Consider the following 16,716-nt stretch of genomic DNA (forward strand, 5'->3'; position numbering starts at 1 on the left):
CCCATTCTCCACAACAGACTTATAGAACAACTTCCTGTTTCTTCTGAAATCTACCTTCATCTCCCTTGTTTTGTCGTCATTCAGGATCAGATGATTGTTTCCACCATGCCACAGAGTGGTTCATCCGCTTCCTGTTCTCAGCTTCTCGTTCGTCTTTGATGCATCTAATAGCTGCAGAATTTTACAGCACAACTGAGCATGTAAACTATTTTTCAAGTCCTTACTGTAAGACACTTTTTGTGAATTACTTTTGGGGTTTACCTGCAAATTATAACAGAGTCTTATCATGGACCTTTCTAATACCGTCATATTTTTCTGTTATCAACATTAACATGTTATGAAGAACTATACATTAAATAGTATGTAGGTTTACTTTGACAAAAACTGCAAACTTGTTTTATGAGTTTGGTTATAGTATGAAAATTACACATATTACTTGCAATAATAAAACAGTTAACAGATGAAAGGTATGTTTTTTTTTTTACTTTTATTAGAGCCACAGCTTATGTAGCTTAGGTTAAAAGTGCTCCATTTTCTGTTCTTCATGAAGACACTGACGATAAGCGTAAACCTCAGCTCTTGCCTTGCAGGGTGAGTTGGTAGTTATCTAAAGTCAATAATTAGCCCATTCTGAGTCAGCCTTGGTTGTTTTACTGCCTCAGTTTAGTTTATCTGGTTTAACCTGCTCATATGTGCACAAACACACACCAGACTCCAACTCTGACGATAGCTCTGATGCTTCTCTTGAGCTGTGTCCCCTGTTGCAGCCCTGTTTGAGGTGCTTACACAGATGACTATTAAATAATTGTTTCTGTCTTGATCTCAGTCATTGTGTGGTAAGGGTGGAACAGGTAGTGATTAAATGTAAAAGTTTTTTGTTTTTTTTATCTCTCTGGCTTCTTGCTCAAGCCACACACTATATTTGAGAGTATGTTATGGAATGAGATGGATTAGTTTATTTTAGCACATGGAAAGTGATGGAGGAAAAGTCCATCATGTATTGTGTCACAATTTTTATTATTGTTTTTAAGTAAATCGTATATTCTTTAAATTTTCTTTCACTTCAAGCATACATAAATATTCCAGTGGTACTATTAGGGGGACAGACAACCAGTGAGGCCCCTCACTATCAGGGCCTTTTCTCATAGAGGGATGCAGGCGGTTACCTACCCTGCCTGTATGTCAGGTCTGCTCCTGATTGAACTAAAGCCCTTACAGTAAGCTGGTAAATTCTTAGTCATTTTGGTTTGAAAAATAAAAAATAGACAAAAAGTACTTTGAATTTTACTTTATGACCACAAGAAGAAGAATTTTGGGAGCAGAAAAGCAACTTATTAAAATCCCAAACCGAAATTTAAAACATAAAAATCTGAGATAGTGAGATGGAAGATGGTAATTGTATACTTAATAAAAAACAGAGGCAAATTTGTGACAAAGGCTCAGATATCTACCACTGGTGTCTGATGACCAGGGTGGGGATTACAACACTAGGCGGTAACCTATTCCCCCAGTTCCTGGGGGCCCCATAAAACTCGGTTTACATGTATGGTTAATACAACTTTTCCTTTTTTGTGTATTTACTTTTTCCTTTGTCTTTTTGGAAACAGTGGAAGGAGCAATCAGCTAAGTAAACTTAGTGCTTTCATTCCTTTTGAGACAGCATGAAAAGTCAGCCGAGTACAAAACATAGAGAGGAAAACTACAAGAAAAGGAACAAGAAGACACAGACAAAATGTAGAACAAATAATGTATGTCTATTAAAACTTGTGTATCTGTATAATGGGTCTCTTTTATGTGTTGTCTTCTCAATTCAGAGGGCCCCCTGCCTGTCTTTGCCTAGGGCCCCATATTTCCTAAATCCACCCCTGCTGCTAACAAAACTCTTTCCAGGGCAAAGAAAAAAAAAAGATTTAGACTAAATTCAAGGAGCCCTCCTTATAAGACATATGAATCATTATGTCATATACACAGAGCAGATTTACCTAAAAATAGAAGAAATGTAGAAAAGATCTTGTGAAAGTGATTTTCAAATAATAACTGGTCATAAACAAACAGTAAATCAACAACAGTGTCTTCAGTCAAAGGCTTCCCCAGATGCGGTGCAAGATGAACAGCAACAGAATATACTTCCTTTTATCAACGTATATACTGATTTTTATTTTGTGCAAATTAGGAACTTTACCTACAGATGACATCATATCATTTCTATATTAACTCTACCCAAGCTTCACGTGTAATAACATTGTGATTGTGCTGATATAGCATTACTAATGTGCACTTTATATCACAATTCTGATATGTTCTCACACACCACCTCATTATACTAAAGTATTCTTTTTTCTACAACCTTGTTCTACTAGTGGAGGTTAATCATTTAAAAATGTCAAGAACTGAAAGGTCAAATTATATTCAGCAAAAAAGGCTATTTAAATGCAAATCCAGTTATAGAACTCTAACTAAAAGCACATTTAACTTGGGCATTAAAGAAAAGAACATTAGGATTCCTGTTCATATGATGTTGGAGCAGAAAATCGTATCTTGAATGTGGACAAAACACTGATTGTATATTTCAGGAAAAATAGGAATATGTGAACACTGTTACCCTCCTTGGATGAAAAGTGGGCGTGATTAAGTAAATACACAGTCTATGATACATTTGGATTCACTTACAGGATTAGAGATACAACGGATACGAAGCTGTACAGACTAAGGGACTAGCAGGACTTTGAGAAGTTAAGATTCTTTACTGTTTGCAGCGCGGTGCTGTGGATGGGCAGCATCCAAAGTCAACGTCTCGTCAACCTCACCCATTATTAAGGCAGCTGTAATTTTAAACAGCCAAACAAACAGAGAAGACTGGCTCTTGACAATAAATTCAAATTACCTTTTGAGGGAAGTATTTGTCAATTGATGGCTATCAAATTCAATTTAGAAACCACTTAACACTGCTGTCTATACAGAACTGTAAATATATTCAACCTTACCATCATTGTTTTTTGGTTAAAACACTATTGTTGTTTGGTTTCTTCTTGATTTTGTACCAAATTGTTTTTCACCTAGTTCAGAATTATTTTTTAATATATGAAGTTTTTTTTATCATGAATGCAATACCTCAAAATTTCTTTTACTGAGCACGGTAATAAACTCCTGAACACACTTACAGTAGATTATTCCTGGGAAAGAAAATCAGCAAATCAAAGCTTTAAAATGGTAACAAGTGTGTTTCCTGTGGATTAATGTGCAGCTTTGTAGACTGAGGGAAGCTGATGGAGCATTAAAAAAAAAAAAAAACAAAAAAAAAAACACGCAGAAGAACCACACAAAGTCTTAGAAGTTGTATTTGACAAGAATGTCAAAATACTACATTTATTTATAGAGTATATTCAAAACCAGTCATACAATGACTGAAAGAAAATGTACAGTTTCCTATAAGAAAGTTCTAGTTGACACTGGTTTGATAAGTTAGAAGGGTGCAATAAGTTAGAAATTACTCCACGTTTTTGCTTTTAAGGTGAAAAAAATGCCCTGTGATGTATAACCAACCTTTTTGAATACCACGACTTAAGAGGTAGTGCAGTTAAAGACAGTTACCCAAAGGCAGTGTCAATTATCCTTCCTCTTCACAGGCTTTGGTTGATGAAAAAGAATAGACTCAACAGGAATGGCTGTTTGAATTAAAATTCAAAACTATCCTTGGTCAAAAAATACGAAGCAGATAATGATCAATTTAGAACTGTAAAACATAAAGCCTGATGGGGGGTTAACTTTGTAGATGAAGACAGTTGGTCCACTAGAAGCTGGCCTCTTTTTTAGCTTTCTTGTTCCTTTATATAAAACTACTAAATCCCCCAGTATGCAGTGTGTTCATTTCACCCAAAAGCTGTTCAAAAGTGACAAAAACCTAAAATAATAGATAACAAAATATCTAACAATTTCTTCATGAAAGTATTCAAGCCACAGTTGATTTTTAGAAATTCCAAAAAGTATAGAAAATATAAAGATAATTAGCTAACAAAGACCCCAATCTATATTGCTATAAATCTCTTTTTAACAGAGTTATTTTCTCTTCCCCTTTTCCTCATATACTAGAACATGAAAGGGAAAAAAAATCAGAGTAAAAAACAGTAGAAAAAAGCCAACAGAATATAAATAATCTCTTAAACAGACCGTTTCGTCATTTAAATCAAAATTCCAATCATTTTTCAATGTAAAAGTATTTCACATTCTTACGCCATTTTAGGAAGGAGGTACGTACTACCCAATGGGGTTTAAACTTCAGGGTTATCTTTCTCCCCAGGTAGCAATTTTTCCTTAGCAGAGTCCTGAGGCCCTCTTGGTGCAGTTTTTTGCATCTCTCTACTTTTGACCCATGTGTAGGCTGAAGAGCCACCAAGAACCATCATGTTACTGGTCCACCATAGCAGACTCTTACTGGACTGGTTGTATACCACTGCTATAACGGTCTGCGCACAAGCCTTTGCCGTTCCTGAGACGTTATGGGTTAGCGGGCTGGTAAATTTGATTTGCAGGCCTGTGACATAGCCAATGGCGAAACCAAACACTCCTCCAAGCGTCATCATCCCCCAAAAACTGAGGTCCGTCAAGCGGCTAAAGCTGGCTACTCTGCCCACCTCCCCGAACACAAGGATGAGAGGAAGGAAGAGCACACATGCGTTGATGTTGTTGTAAAAAGACAGCTTCCAGATGCTTCCGTCCACAGCAGGCATCACCTTTTTTGTGTAGATGGCATTAAGAGAGACAAAGGCACTCGCCAGAACCCCAAAGAACACGCCCGACCAAGAGAGGGATCCAGTCAGGCCTTCCTGGTCCACACCGAGCCAGAATCCACCTGAAAGACAAAAGTCAAACATTAAGGATGGAGACATCACCAAACAAGAAAAGCTGATTTTAAGATGAAAATATATGACAATAGCATCAGAAACAGTGTTTTCAAAGAGAGACCAGTACTTATTATTACCAGTAGTTATTTTTCTATTTTTTAATTAATGTATAACATCTAATTGCAACACAATGAATGAATGTAAAATAGAAAAAGAAGGAAAGGAAATTAAGGCAACCAGTTCAATAAAGCATTGTAATAATCGGTGACATGTACTTTCTAAGACTTTTATTATCATTAGTGTTGCACAGATACCGATACCAGTATCGGGCAGGGCCCCGATGCAACACTAAAATGGTGGTGTTGGTATTGCCAAGTATCTCTGTTAACGTGCTTGGACCGATCTTGGAACGGTTTCAAAAGGGTAGAGCAAATGAGGCTATATTCTCAAAAACTTTCACAAACCACACAGCAAACTTCATCTACATGAAATAATAATCACAAATGTAAAACAAGATTTGTTAAATGTACGACTGATTTCAAAATTGTACGTGTCAAAAAATACACAGATACACACCTCAACGTGCACAGATGTGTAAAGAGTTTCTCAGATGTACACAATTCAAACTACACAAATAATAATAAACTATGCAAATGTACAAATTGCTAGCTGCAGACTGAACAGGCAACACCAGCCCATGGTTCAGTTTCCTGTGCTTAGGACTTTTCAGAATCTCTGTTTTTATACTTCTTTGACCAAGTATCCTCTTTATTCAAAAGATGGTCGTACATTAACATTGCATTTACTGGAATCTCAACGATCTTATGGCTTAACTGCATCGCTGGAATAAATTTTAATGCATCAGTTTTTCTATTTCTGGAACAATTATAAACTCCCTGAAAGACATTGCAGCAGCGCTTTAGCCTCCATCATGGGACAGACAGCAAACGGTGGCAGGATATCCAACACTGATTAATCTTCTGAAGATACTCATCTTAATGTGCATCTATAAAGACTACAGTTTACCATCTATAGGATTGAACATATTACTACCTTGTATTATCTTAAGATGTAGAAAAGGCTAGAGCACACATTAAATGCCAACACATACAGGCTTTTTAGGCTAGCTGCCAACTGTATGTATAATACATAAATTTCCATCAACATCAATTGTTCACGTTATACTTTATTTAAAAAAAGAAGAAGCTACCCATTAAAATGTGTTTATTACTATTGAGATAATTACAGTGCAATCGGTACCAAGGTTTCTTAATAGCAGCCCTCCAGGTTTCCTTCACCTTTTAGATGCATCTCTTATTACACCTGAGCCAAATACTCAGGTTGTTAGCAGGACTCTGGAGATCCTGACTGCATGCTGAGGAGGTAATTTAATCATTCGTTTTAGGTGTGGAAGTAGAGACACGTCTTAAAGGTGTAGGACAACGAAACTTAAGGACTGGAATTGAGTAACCCTGGTCTTAACACTTACATTTTTTTTTTTTTTATCTGGGAAATTTGATGCTAATCTAAGTGTATATTTTAATATAGTTGATATTAGAGCTACAAGGCCAAACAAACAAACAAAAAAAGGTTATTTCCAGTAAATTAGATAATGTCCAGATATCCAAATTATGCTTCAGCCTTATCTCATTTGTAAATTTTAAAAAGTCCTAAGCACAGAAACACTGATCCCTGAGCTGTTGTTGATGGATCCAACAAGATCTGGCAATTCAACCACAAACATTAGCCGTTTTTATGTGTCGTATGTTACCACTTGTGCAGTTTGAATAGTAATATTCAACGGAACAATATTCATATCATAGGTCTGAGAAAATTGGCCTAATCCATAGTGGCAGAAATATTTAGACTAATTCTATAAAACTAGTTAGGTTAAATATATATTAAACAGAAGCAAAGTTTTCCCCTTTATGGGCATTGATCTTTGATTTTACATATCAGTGTCAGTTTGAACCCCTACACCAGCTTAATTGCTTTCAGGATGAAATTTGTTAAGATATTTACTATTTTTATGACTTCCTCTACAGACATTATATACCCTTTGGGATATACATGTATACTTTTATACATATCTTACTGTCTTGTTGTTTAAAAGAAATAAATCAACAGTACTAATGAAATTAAAGCAAATAGAGCTCTTTTATCAGAAAGTATTAGGAACTGCAATTATCTAAACCTAGCGAAATCATTGCCAGGTCAGCATCAGTTTTGCATCTGTTTTTGTTTGAGGTGTCGCCTTGTACTTAACGCCTTCACCAAATTCAATGTGCAAACCCATCTAAATCCATTTAACTGTTTATTCTTCCTCTTATTTGCTTTTTTTGTTGGCTTGCAAAGTCATAAACAAGACTAGGACTAAATAAGACATAATATTATTTGGGGTCGCTATTTACTGCGTACAGAGTAGTTACAGTACGTGGAGGAGGAGAAACACAGTAGCACAAAGTGAATATTAACTGGCAGGTACTTCGATATATGTTCCAGTAAAATCTAGGAGACTGGTTGGTTAAAAAAATAAGAGATGCCACCAAAACATCCGTTCATTACATACAGAGCTTTTTCTGCTAAAAATGGCAACAGATTGTACATTTATATATAAGTTATAAAGCTGGGCTTCTTAGAGGACCATTACTCAGAGTTAAAAATTAAAATCAAGACATATCTTTTGTTTTATTATTGAACAGAGAATCAGACTGCAGAGCTTCTAGATATCTGGAAAATTATTTTCTCTGGTATCATTTTATTGGTAGAAAGGTTCATAAATCTGATTTTAAGCAGAGAAGAGACACAATTAGGGAGAGCTGCTGATCTAAAGGTGAAACAAATTTACTGGGATATGCAACATGCAATAAAATATATCCCCGAGTTTACAAGGAAAAATTTGCAAATTTATAATAAAATTAAACATATCTTTTTTTCTTTTGTTATTCAACAAGATTCAGAAATAGCTGTGCCAGCCAACCCAGAGACAACCAGACTCACAGGAAACAGACTTAAAATTAAGAATTAAAGCACAAATATTACAAATCAGTGTATAAATGATTTTTGAAATATAATGTTTGATACATAGACTTTGGCTTTCAATGACATATGGGACAAATTTTTAATTGGATTTTGCTGCTTGTGAAGGAGGATAATTGCTGATGCAGCTTAAAGGGAAGCCATGCATGGATAGAATGATGGAAGTGAAGTTGTGTCCATTCTAGGGATTAGGGCTGGGTAAAAAAAAAAAAATCGATTCCTTTACATTTTTGCAAAATCAATGTCTAGGGAATAAGATCGATTAGTTTTATAGCGACGTGCGTGACGTTCACATTCAAATGAGCAGGAAAGATGCACTCAAGATTACTTCAAGCCAGACAGCTGCAAATATACCCAATAGGTCAACTGAAGACATTAACAAATGGTGCTGACCAGCAAACACCCTGTAGTTGATACAGACATCGCTGCAAATATGGTTTGTTCAGTGAAGATAATGCACCTCATGCAGCTCACGTCTGCTGGGTCACATCTGCTCGCTCGAGTGAGGCTTCACTTTTTCACTTTTCACAAATACGTTTGCACTTTTGAGACAGTTTTGTTCAAATCTCAAGTTTAAACTGTCTGATTTACAAGTTTGCACTTTGTGTTTAAGGTGACAGGAAAAAATAAAATACAGTAGCATTCTGAAACACAGTTGAACCACTTTCATTATTGTAAAAACAGATCAAATCGAAATTAATCGATTTAGAACTGTATGAATCAAAATTGAATCGATTCAGGACTTTGCCGAAAATACCCAACCCTAATAGGGATGCATGATATTTTGATGTTGGCTTCAGTATCGGCTGTTATTGGTCATTTTTTATACATTAATGTTTTTGAACCCCTTTATAAATAACGCACTAAAAGGCAGGCATCTGTCAATAACTATAAATATCAGTGTACTGTAGTTCTTTTGTGTTCTCACCAATAGAAAAGGATTCAATAAATATATGTTTGAACTCATTTTTGAAAATATAAACCCTATTGAAAGCGTTCGGGTTGAGTAGCTGTAGGTCCATCAGCCACCACCCTTAGAGCGTCCCCACCAACTTTTATTGCAAAGTTACATCCCTGGTGTAGATTGACCCTGAGGTTCTGGTGCCTATCCGCTTTCAGCCACCCCTCAGTGCACATTGGTTATTGCCTGGCCACCCTTATAAAAAATGTCTGGCTACGCCTCTGCACACATGCAAATTAAATAACACAAATGCATAGCTTTGAGAAAATGCTGATTGTCAGACAAAAATTTAATGATCAGCAACGTTTAGTAGAATCAGTAAAAGAGAGAAGTGGACCTACCCAGTATGATCCCACAGCAGAGGAGAGCTTGCAGAGATGTGGTCTGTTTCAAAATAATAAACGATAACAGCACGTTAAAAACGGTGCTGAGGGATCGGCCGACCGTGTAAAAAGCCACGCCGAGAAATTTCAAGCACAAGTTGTTGAAGGTGATCATCCCGATGAAGACGACGGACAGCGGAAGGACCTCACGGGACGTCTTCAGGTCAAATCTGACCGACGGGAAGTTGATGAGTCCGGGGAAGAATTTAGCAAAGAGCTGCATGAGCCAACACAGCCCCACGGTCACCACACACTGGTAGAAAGTGACAAACAGCGGAGCGTCCAGCTCCCGGTTGTCCAGCAGGAAGTTATTGAGGAAAACCATTGTTATGGAGATGAACCAGTAGAGTGCGACCACAGCTGCTATCTTGACAGCTCGAAGGATGAACGACTCTTCATGTTCACCCTGCTCCAGAGTTTCTGAGCCCGACAGAGCCATCCTTAAAATGCTGGACCGCTTCAGCTGCGTCCTGTTCATGATTAAAAGGAAATAAAAGCAAAATTATTTTCAAAAAAACGACATTTACGACGCTAAAGTGGGACTACAGGCGGCCAGGATGAAAAGGTCACTATTGTGATCTGCCACCGGTATCAACAAACCAACTTCCGGTCCAACGATTTTCAGAATAAAAGCGCAACTTAAACGTGTTCATAAATATGCTCAATGTATCCAAGTAATAAGATATTTTCACTTTTAAAACATAATGAAATGACTTTCAAATGCTATCATTTAAGAAAGTTCCTACAATTTCCTAGTATAAGGAATTCTCATCTATCAGATATAAAATAACCATGTAAAACCTTCAAACATTTTGCTCTTTTTCTTTCCACATTTTTTTATTATCATTTCTACATATAATTTCCTCTCCAGTCAATTAATGATTGTTTGTACTACAACTACCTGTTTCACAAGCTGTCTAAACCGGATTATTCAGTAACCGCAGGTATACTTCCTTGTTTGAATGAGGTCGTGTTAATTTCAAACAAACGTTTTAATTGTATATTACCTGTTTTGTTTGTTTTTCGAAGTGCATCGTCAGTTATACATATATATATATATATGCAGAAGTTTAATAAATCCTCTTCGCCTACCAGTTCCCCGAAGCAGGTGTGTTGGTATAGTTTCTTAATTACTGGCACCAACATAACAATAAAACAACCGAGGAAAAATATCCCAAACAATATAGCCGCATGTGTAACATTGAAAAAAATGTCATACCTGTTTTAAATGAGAGAACAGGCAAAAATGCTGTGTGTCTTAGTCCAGCAGCTCCAGTGCGAGAGTCCAGGTGAATATGATGAGTTTCTTGACAAACATGATTCCGTGGGATCCGGCTGCAATTCACATAATAAACAAAGGCGGCGCTGTCGCAAAGAGAGCTCTGCTACTGCTAATCTAACATGCTGGTTAAAATAAGATGTGTACTTATACACGAGGTTAACCCTTTATAGGACAAGTTAGTGATTTTTAATCACTTGCATACCCCTTACAAATGGACCCCCGTCCCTCAGTGAGGTCTAGAAGCACAATATCTATATCCAGCCATTCAGCAAAGATGCTGCTACATGGCTGTATGTCTTATTTAAGCATTTGACCAATTAAATGAGCCCTTGAATGCAATGGACGTAACAACACAACAATAGGCCTGTAAGCAAAATTATCTGGGTGGGCCCCATATAAAGTACAACACTCTGGATTACCCATAATTCCAAGTCACAGTGTAAAAAATAAAATACTCAAATACATCGACTTCCACACAATTGCGAAGAGGGCCTACCAGGTGTCAGTGACGGGGCCCCTAAGAGTTCGGGGGCCCGTAAGCAACTTCAGTCTCTGTTTACCGATATATACGCCATTGCTTGAATGATATATTACCTACTGTGAATTAAGTTGGAAAAAAAAAAGTCATCAAGTCAAGAAAAAAAGGTTGAAGAGTTAAATCGTAAATTGAAAAAGTTAATAAGCCTAGATAACAATTATATTTAGGTTTATAACCTAAAAAATATAAGTTCCAGTATCAGCATTAATGCCTCTAAGGATATGTTGTACCAAAATAAATGTGTTTCTTTCACTCTCAGAGTGTTTTTCATGAATTTCTGATAGAAGCACTTTTGTTATTTTTCTTAATATATTCGAGCAAGTTGGCATTTCTTGTTATTACATTGACATTTATTTTTGCCATCAAAATATCCATATTTTTTTGAAAGTTTCAAAAGTAACAAGGTCTTGTCCTTGATTTCAATAACACTATTGCCTTGAAGTTTGGATTTTCAAAGCATTTCTGCCCTATAAAGGGTTAAAAATAGCATCAATATTTTCGTTTATCATTGATCACTTTAAGCCTTAAATTTAACTCTGTATTTAATATTCAAATGACTTTTAACTGTTAGAGCAATTGAAGACTGCACAAGTGTGAAATACCAACTAGCATCTAGTAATAATTCAATTCAGTTCAAAAATACTTTAATAATCCAAAAGGGAAATAAAAAATATAAACAAACTGCTATACAATACCACTATATTAAATAATTAAAACTAAAAATTATCTCGGCACATGCTCCTATAAATATCCTCACAAAAATAAAAGCAACTCTTCATTTATCACCACAGATTAAAATTGTAGAATGACATTTTTTCCAGACACATGTTTATTTTTGTTTACTTTGCTGTTGTTTTCTTTTTTTTTTCTTTTTTTTTTATCAAATATGCAGTGCATTTATAAAAATTAAATGAGTAAGACACAGGTAGCTAATTTCTCCAGACCCACTAACAGGTTGGTGTTAAACACATAAAACAATTGCAAGGAATACAATAGGGAGATGTGGGCTAATACTAGCAGCAAATATAATATAAAAGGCCTTAAACATTAAGCATACAGAATTCACCATTGTTATGTTAACATTTTAAGCTCTCTGCCAGTCCTATGTCAATATATTTTCTGAAAGAGATGATGAATAACCATTTCATATATTGCTAAGTATACCATGTACAAGATGCACATCAGAATAAAATAGATTGATCAAGACTGAACATGATTATTTCTGTTCGAAGTTGAGATGTCGCTCTTCTCACAGTTGTTCTGCACCCTGACACCTGCTGTTCTTTATTAGCAAGTGTCTTTGTTGTGGCATTACCCAGTCACCCCTCTGCATTTTACTGCAGGTTATTATGTCACTCTGGACATGGTGTTTTTCAATGGTATGCAGTTTTCTTTGATGAGCCAAACACAGACATTTACTTTTGGTTTGATTAAAACTATAAAACCTTCGCCTAGAAGCTTTTATAAGCTTATTGTCAGATTTTGGGCATCAACCTTTAAGCCTGCAACTCTTTACCCTAATGCATACAGAACACTGGCAATTGTCAAATTTATTAACTTAGAACACCACTCTCCGTGTTGCTGTCATCCTTTTGCTGATAACCATTTTTTGTCCTTTCAGCGCTTGTCAAGAACATTTCAGTTATTTTAATATCATTATTTTCGTTGTGGTCTTAAAAACGGTCTTTATCAAAGAAAAACAAAACATAAAAACAGACTATATGAAGAAGACCTGGTCCAAGAACACACGGTAGTTTCAATTAGAGAACAGTAGGTGGCAGCAAACTGCCAACAATATTTCTCTAAGAGAAGCTGCTTCATCATGATTGTTTACATGCACAGCAGGCAGCCTATATCTTTTCAGTGATGCTTGGAGTTACTGTTAAAATAGGCTATTGTGTATCCTATACTTCTCTGTGATGTATGGTTTTATGAATCAAGACACAGAAAAACATGGTTTTTAATTTTAAAATATGTCACCAATTTGACTTCACTAATATTATAACCTTTTCTGCTTACATTTGGACAGGTTCAGACGTAGATCTAAGTTTCTCCATTTTGGTTTTTGAATTGGAGGCAGACAGGCCACATAGAGATTAATTGTCTTCCTACTGAAATTCTAATGGTTCAAACTTACCGGTAGGACTCTCCACATAGGACTCTTAGGGACTCTCCACACTGAAAAAAATGTCTCTGGTAAATTGTCCCATGTCTATACATTTTCTTTTGGCAAGAAATTAGGTGATTGTCTGGATCATTCTAGCTCTTCTACCTTCTTTCTTTCAATCTAATTAAACGGTCTATCTCATTCAAAATATTTTTTTTCTCTCCCTGTCCTGGCACAATGAATAGCAAAGACAGGTCTGCATAGAAATATTTTTATCCACCCCCTCTAGGAAGCGCCAACCTTAACAGAGCTGTGCCTGCCCAGTAAATGAATGACTTCTTTGTCGGATCAGTAAGCATTCATATAAAGTAGAACCTGATCATTTATGCTCAAAGTTGAGATGTGGTTCTATTGAAAACTAATCTGCACCATGGCGCCAGCTGTTCTATTCTAGCTAGTATCTTGGTTGTGGCAATATGTTTACCGGTCTCGAGAGGTCTTGGACTTTGTTCAGCCTGTCTGAAAAAGACGCTAATCACGAGAAGAGGAATGATATGATGATTCCATGAAATAGGGGGCACCCACACTGGTGAAGCAGCTTGCAATGAGGGCAAGCGTCAATATTCCAGCTTGGAAGAAAACAACTAATAATTCATGACAAATCATTACATGTTGCCAAAGGGAATGTTTTATACATATGCCTATAATTGTCTTTGAAAGGCAGTGGCTAGTTTGTGTTGAAATATCATGTTATTTCCTACTCCATATTATTTTCTCTAACAAAGTCATTGATTTGCTATAGCTTCCTTTCATCATTCCTCTTCCTGCATTCTTGCCTTTCGGTTCTAACGTATTTTTTCTTTAACTTTGTGTCACTGTGTGTCCTTTTTCTTTCTTCCCTTATGTTATATTCCCATTTTCTTGTTCTCTGCTCCACAGATTGCAACTACTGCCTGGCCCCAGTTTTGTAAAATACAAGTGGATGAATGGATGGAAGAACACATTTTCTTTTTTTATAAAAATACAATTTCAGTTCAATCTCCATCTGTCAAACCCCAGTTTGCTGCTCTGCTTGTGGAAAACACTGCATCTTATGCATCTCTCTTGTGTCTTTTGACAAGTTGAAAAAAAAGGTTCATCCAAGCTTTACTTCACTGGCCACACTATGTCAAACTCTATATCTTCCAGCTGTCCCTATTCTATTCTTTCAATGCTTGCTCACTTGCTGACAATTTTTATGAAAGTTGTTTTGTGTTTTTTGTGTTTTATTTTCTGCTATAATACACAGTATATGACTTGCCTGGTGGAGCTACTGATGTTTGCTGCTGAGCCAGTAAACTAAACTTATGGATCTGTAGATACACTTAGCAAGAGTAAGACTTCCTCTTGGCCAAATAATAAATGGGTGGTATTTTATGATTTAGTCTACAGAACGTTTACATCGGTGGGTGTCCAACCCTTAACTGTGCTCTTTTGTTCTAGGGGTTTGAAAGGGGAGGCAACTGTACTGCTGTCAGCCTTATGTGCCTTATTGACCTGGAACAGATGGCAGGATGTCAGCTTTTCATGGTAACACGGATGAAAGATGGAAATATTCTGTCTTTTAAAAAATGAAGATGAATGTGGTACAATGTGTCTATTAAAGGGGAAAAAAGTAATCAGCAAAAAAAAAAAGAACTGCAGACTGTGAACTGCTTTTTTTCTGTGATGTGTATAGTAACTCAGCAAAGCTTTCTAATTATCAAATGAGCCCCTTGAAATACCTGCCACATGATATCACATCTGCACTCTTCAGTGGAAAAGAGCAATTTAGACTTGTTTTCCATACATATTTGTTGGAAAATAAACTGTAATTTGCTCTATTGAACCAGGCATGAGCGTCTGAAGGCTCCATCTTAACAGATAAGGATCCTCTTTTATGCACAGTGTGTTCTCAGAAAAATAATTTTTACAAAGGCTAAAAACAAAATTGAGAGGAGGTGAAAAATAGAAATATATGTTGCAGAGCTTTATTAAAAAATAAAATAAAGCATATTGTATAATGGCAAATAAATAAATTGGTACAGTTTTTTCAATTAAAACGTACCTCCACTTTCAGCTCTTGTGGCAGGGCTATCCTCCTACCAAAACCATGTAAGGCAGGGCTAATCAACAAATCAAACACGTATTGTCTGATCCTATGGGAATCAGAGAATATACACCGACCAATGAGCAAATTAATTTAGCCAGTGAAGAAAGTTCAAACATATGGGACCTTTTTCTCTTTTTTTTGTCTATTCATTAGTTATTACATATTACACTTTACTTAAACATATATGCTGATTCCCAAGGATAAAATGAGCTGCAAATTCAAAACTTTAATGTGCATTCAGCTTTGAAGTCTCCCTATTTTTGAATTTGTTTTTTTCTGAAGTGATTTCTAGCATATCATTTGAAGTTAACTGAAAACAAAAAAAACTTAATTATGAAAATGAATGCATGTTTTTAAATAGATGTAGTTGACAAATATATTTTTTATGGGTTACTTTGAATTGGTAATTTTCCAAAATCTGATACATAAAATGTAGTCAAAAAATTATATCTACAGTATTCTCTAAGGTAGTTATGTTTTTTTTTTTTTTTTTACCAGCACTTTTTTTGCACGGACTGCAAAAAGAACATTAACCAAAACTACAAAGCGACACAAGCCAGGCCATGGTCCTGATACCGAGTAATTCATCAAACTGGGTGATACACACTAGACAAATATAACAACATAAGACAAAAATAAACATAACTCTATTAGATCCCATCAGTGTTCAAAGTCTCAACCTATTTTATCAATTGGGATATTTATTTTAATTCAATGTTCCATTCAAGTGTGCTTAAGCAGTCAAACATCAAACCAATCCCCCAAATCTTGCCAGTCTGTAAAACTTTGTTTCTGAATCAGCATAGCTATGCTGCCACTGCTGCTGCTGTCTACCTCCACACTGACTGCTTTTTTTTTTTTTTTGGTCTCTAAACCATCCTAGAATTGGCTTGGGGTTAAAATCCTCTCATACCTCCCTTGCATGCTGAGAAAAATGTTTCAGAAGTTAGGGATATTATAATCTTATAATGGCATGTTGAGTCAGTCAGAGTCAAACTACTTCAGTTCAAATCTACATATAAGCACCAGGTTCCATGAATGAACAGCACAGCAAATAAAAATATTGCTCTATTTGTTTGGGTTTTTTTCTGTAATTCTGATGTTCCTTTTTCAGGAAAGTGTTTTAAAGGTAAATATATGAATATTTTCTTTGAACACTCAAAATGACCTCAAGCTGGTGACTGCTAAAATCTACATGCAGTAAACTGACTGCATAAATCAATATTAAGAAAAAAGTGTTTGCAGCTGGCTTGGCATTGCATTACATTATAGCAGGCTAATGTGTGATACACATCCTTACTTCTCTTGTATTGATTGAGTTTCTGTCAGTAAACATTTAGAATACATTATCTGTATCTCTGAAGCTATCTTGGCACAAGTACATTTTTTGCATTTGTTCAATTTTTTCACACAGTGTAGAAAAACTTACCGCTG

At 35.9% G+C, this 16,716-nt stretch overlaps 1 protein-coding gene across 2 annotated transcripts; it reads right to left on the reverse strand.

Moving 5' to 3' along the window:
* Positions 1 to 3,352: 3,352 nt before the first annotated feature.
* slc35c1 (solute carrier family 35 (GDP-fucose transporter), member C1) lies at positions 3,353 to 10,556 on the reverse strand. 2 transcript variants are annotated; one of them, XM_015389452.1, is made up of 3 exons: positions 10,444 to 10,556; positions 9,183 to 9,694; positions 3,353 to 4,849 (listed from the first exon to the last, which is right to left on the reverse strand). In XM_015389452.1, exons 2-3 carry the CDS (start codon positions 9,661 to 9,663, stop codon positions 4,269 to 4,271), a joined length of 1,062 nt encoding a protein of 353 aa, XP_015244938.1. In that variant the 5' UTR covers positions 9,664 to 9,694; positions 10,444 to 10,556; the 3' UTR covers positions 3,353 to 4,268. The 2 variants fall into 2 exon arrangements, with proteins under 2 accessions (XP_015244938.1, XP_015244937.1); XM_015389451.1 differs by lacking the exon at positions 10,444 to 10,556 and having other exon boundaries at positions 9,183 to 9,815.
* Positions 10,557 to 16,716: the final 6,160 nt, after the last annotated feature.

The sequence above is a fragment of the Cyprinodon variegatus genome, unplaced genomic scaffold, assembly GCF_000732505.1.
Source record: "Cyprinodon variegatus isolate N-32 unplaced genomic scaffold, C_variegatus-1.0 Scaffold460, whole genome shotgun sequence".
Lineage (NCBI taxonomy): Eukaryota > Metazoa > Chordata > Actinopteri > Cyprinodontiformes > Cyprinodontidae > Cyprinodon > Cyprinodon variegatus.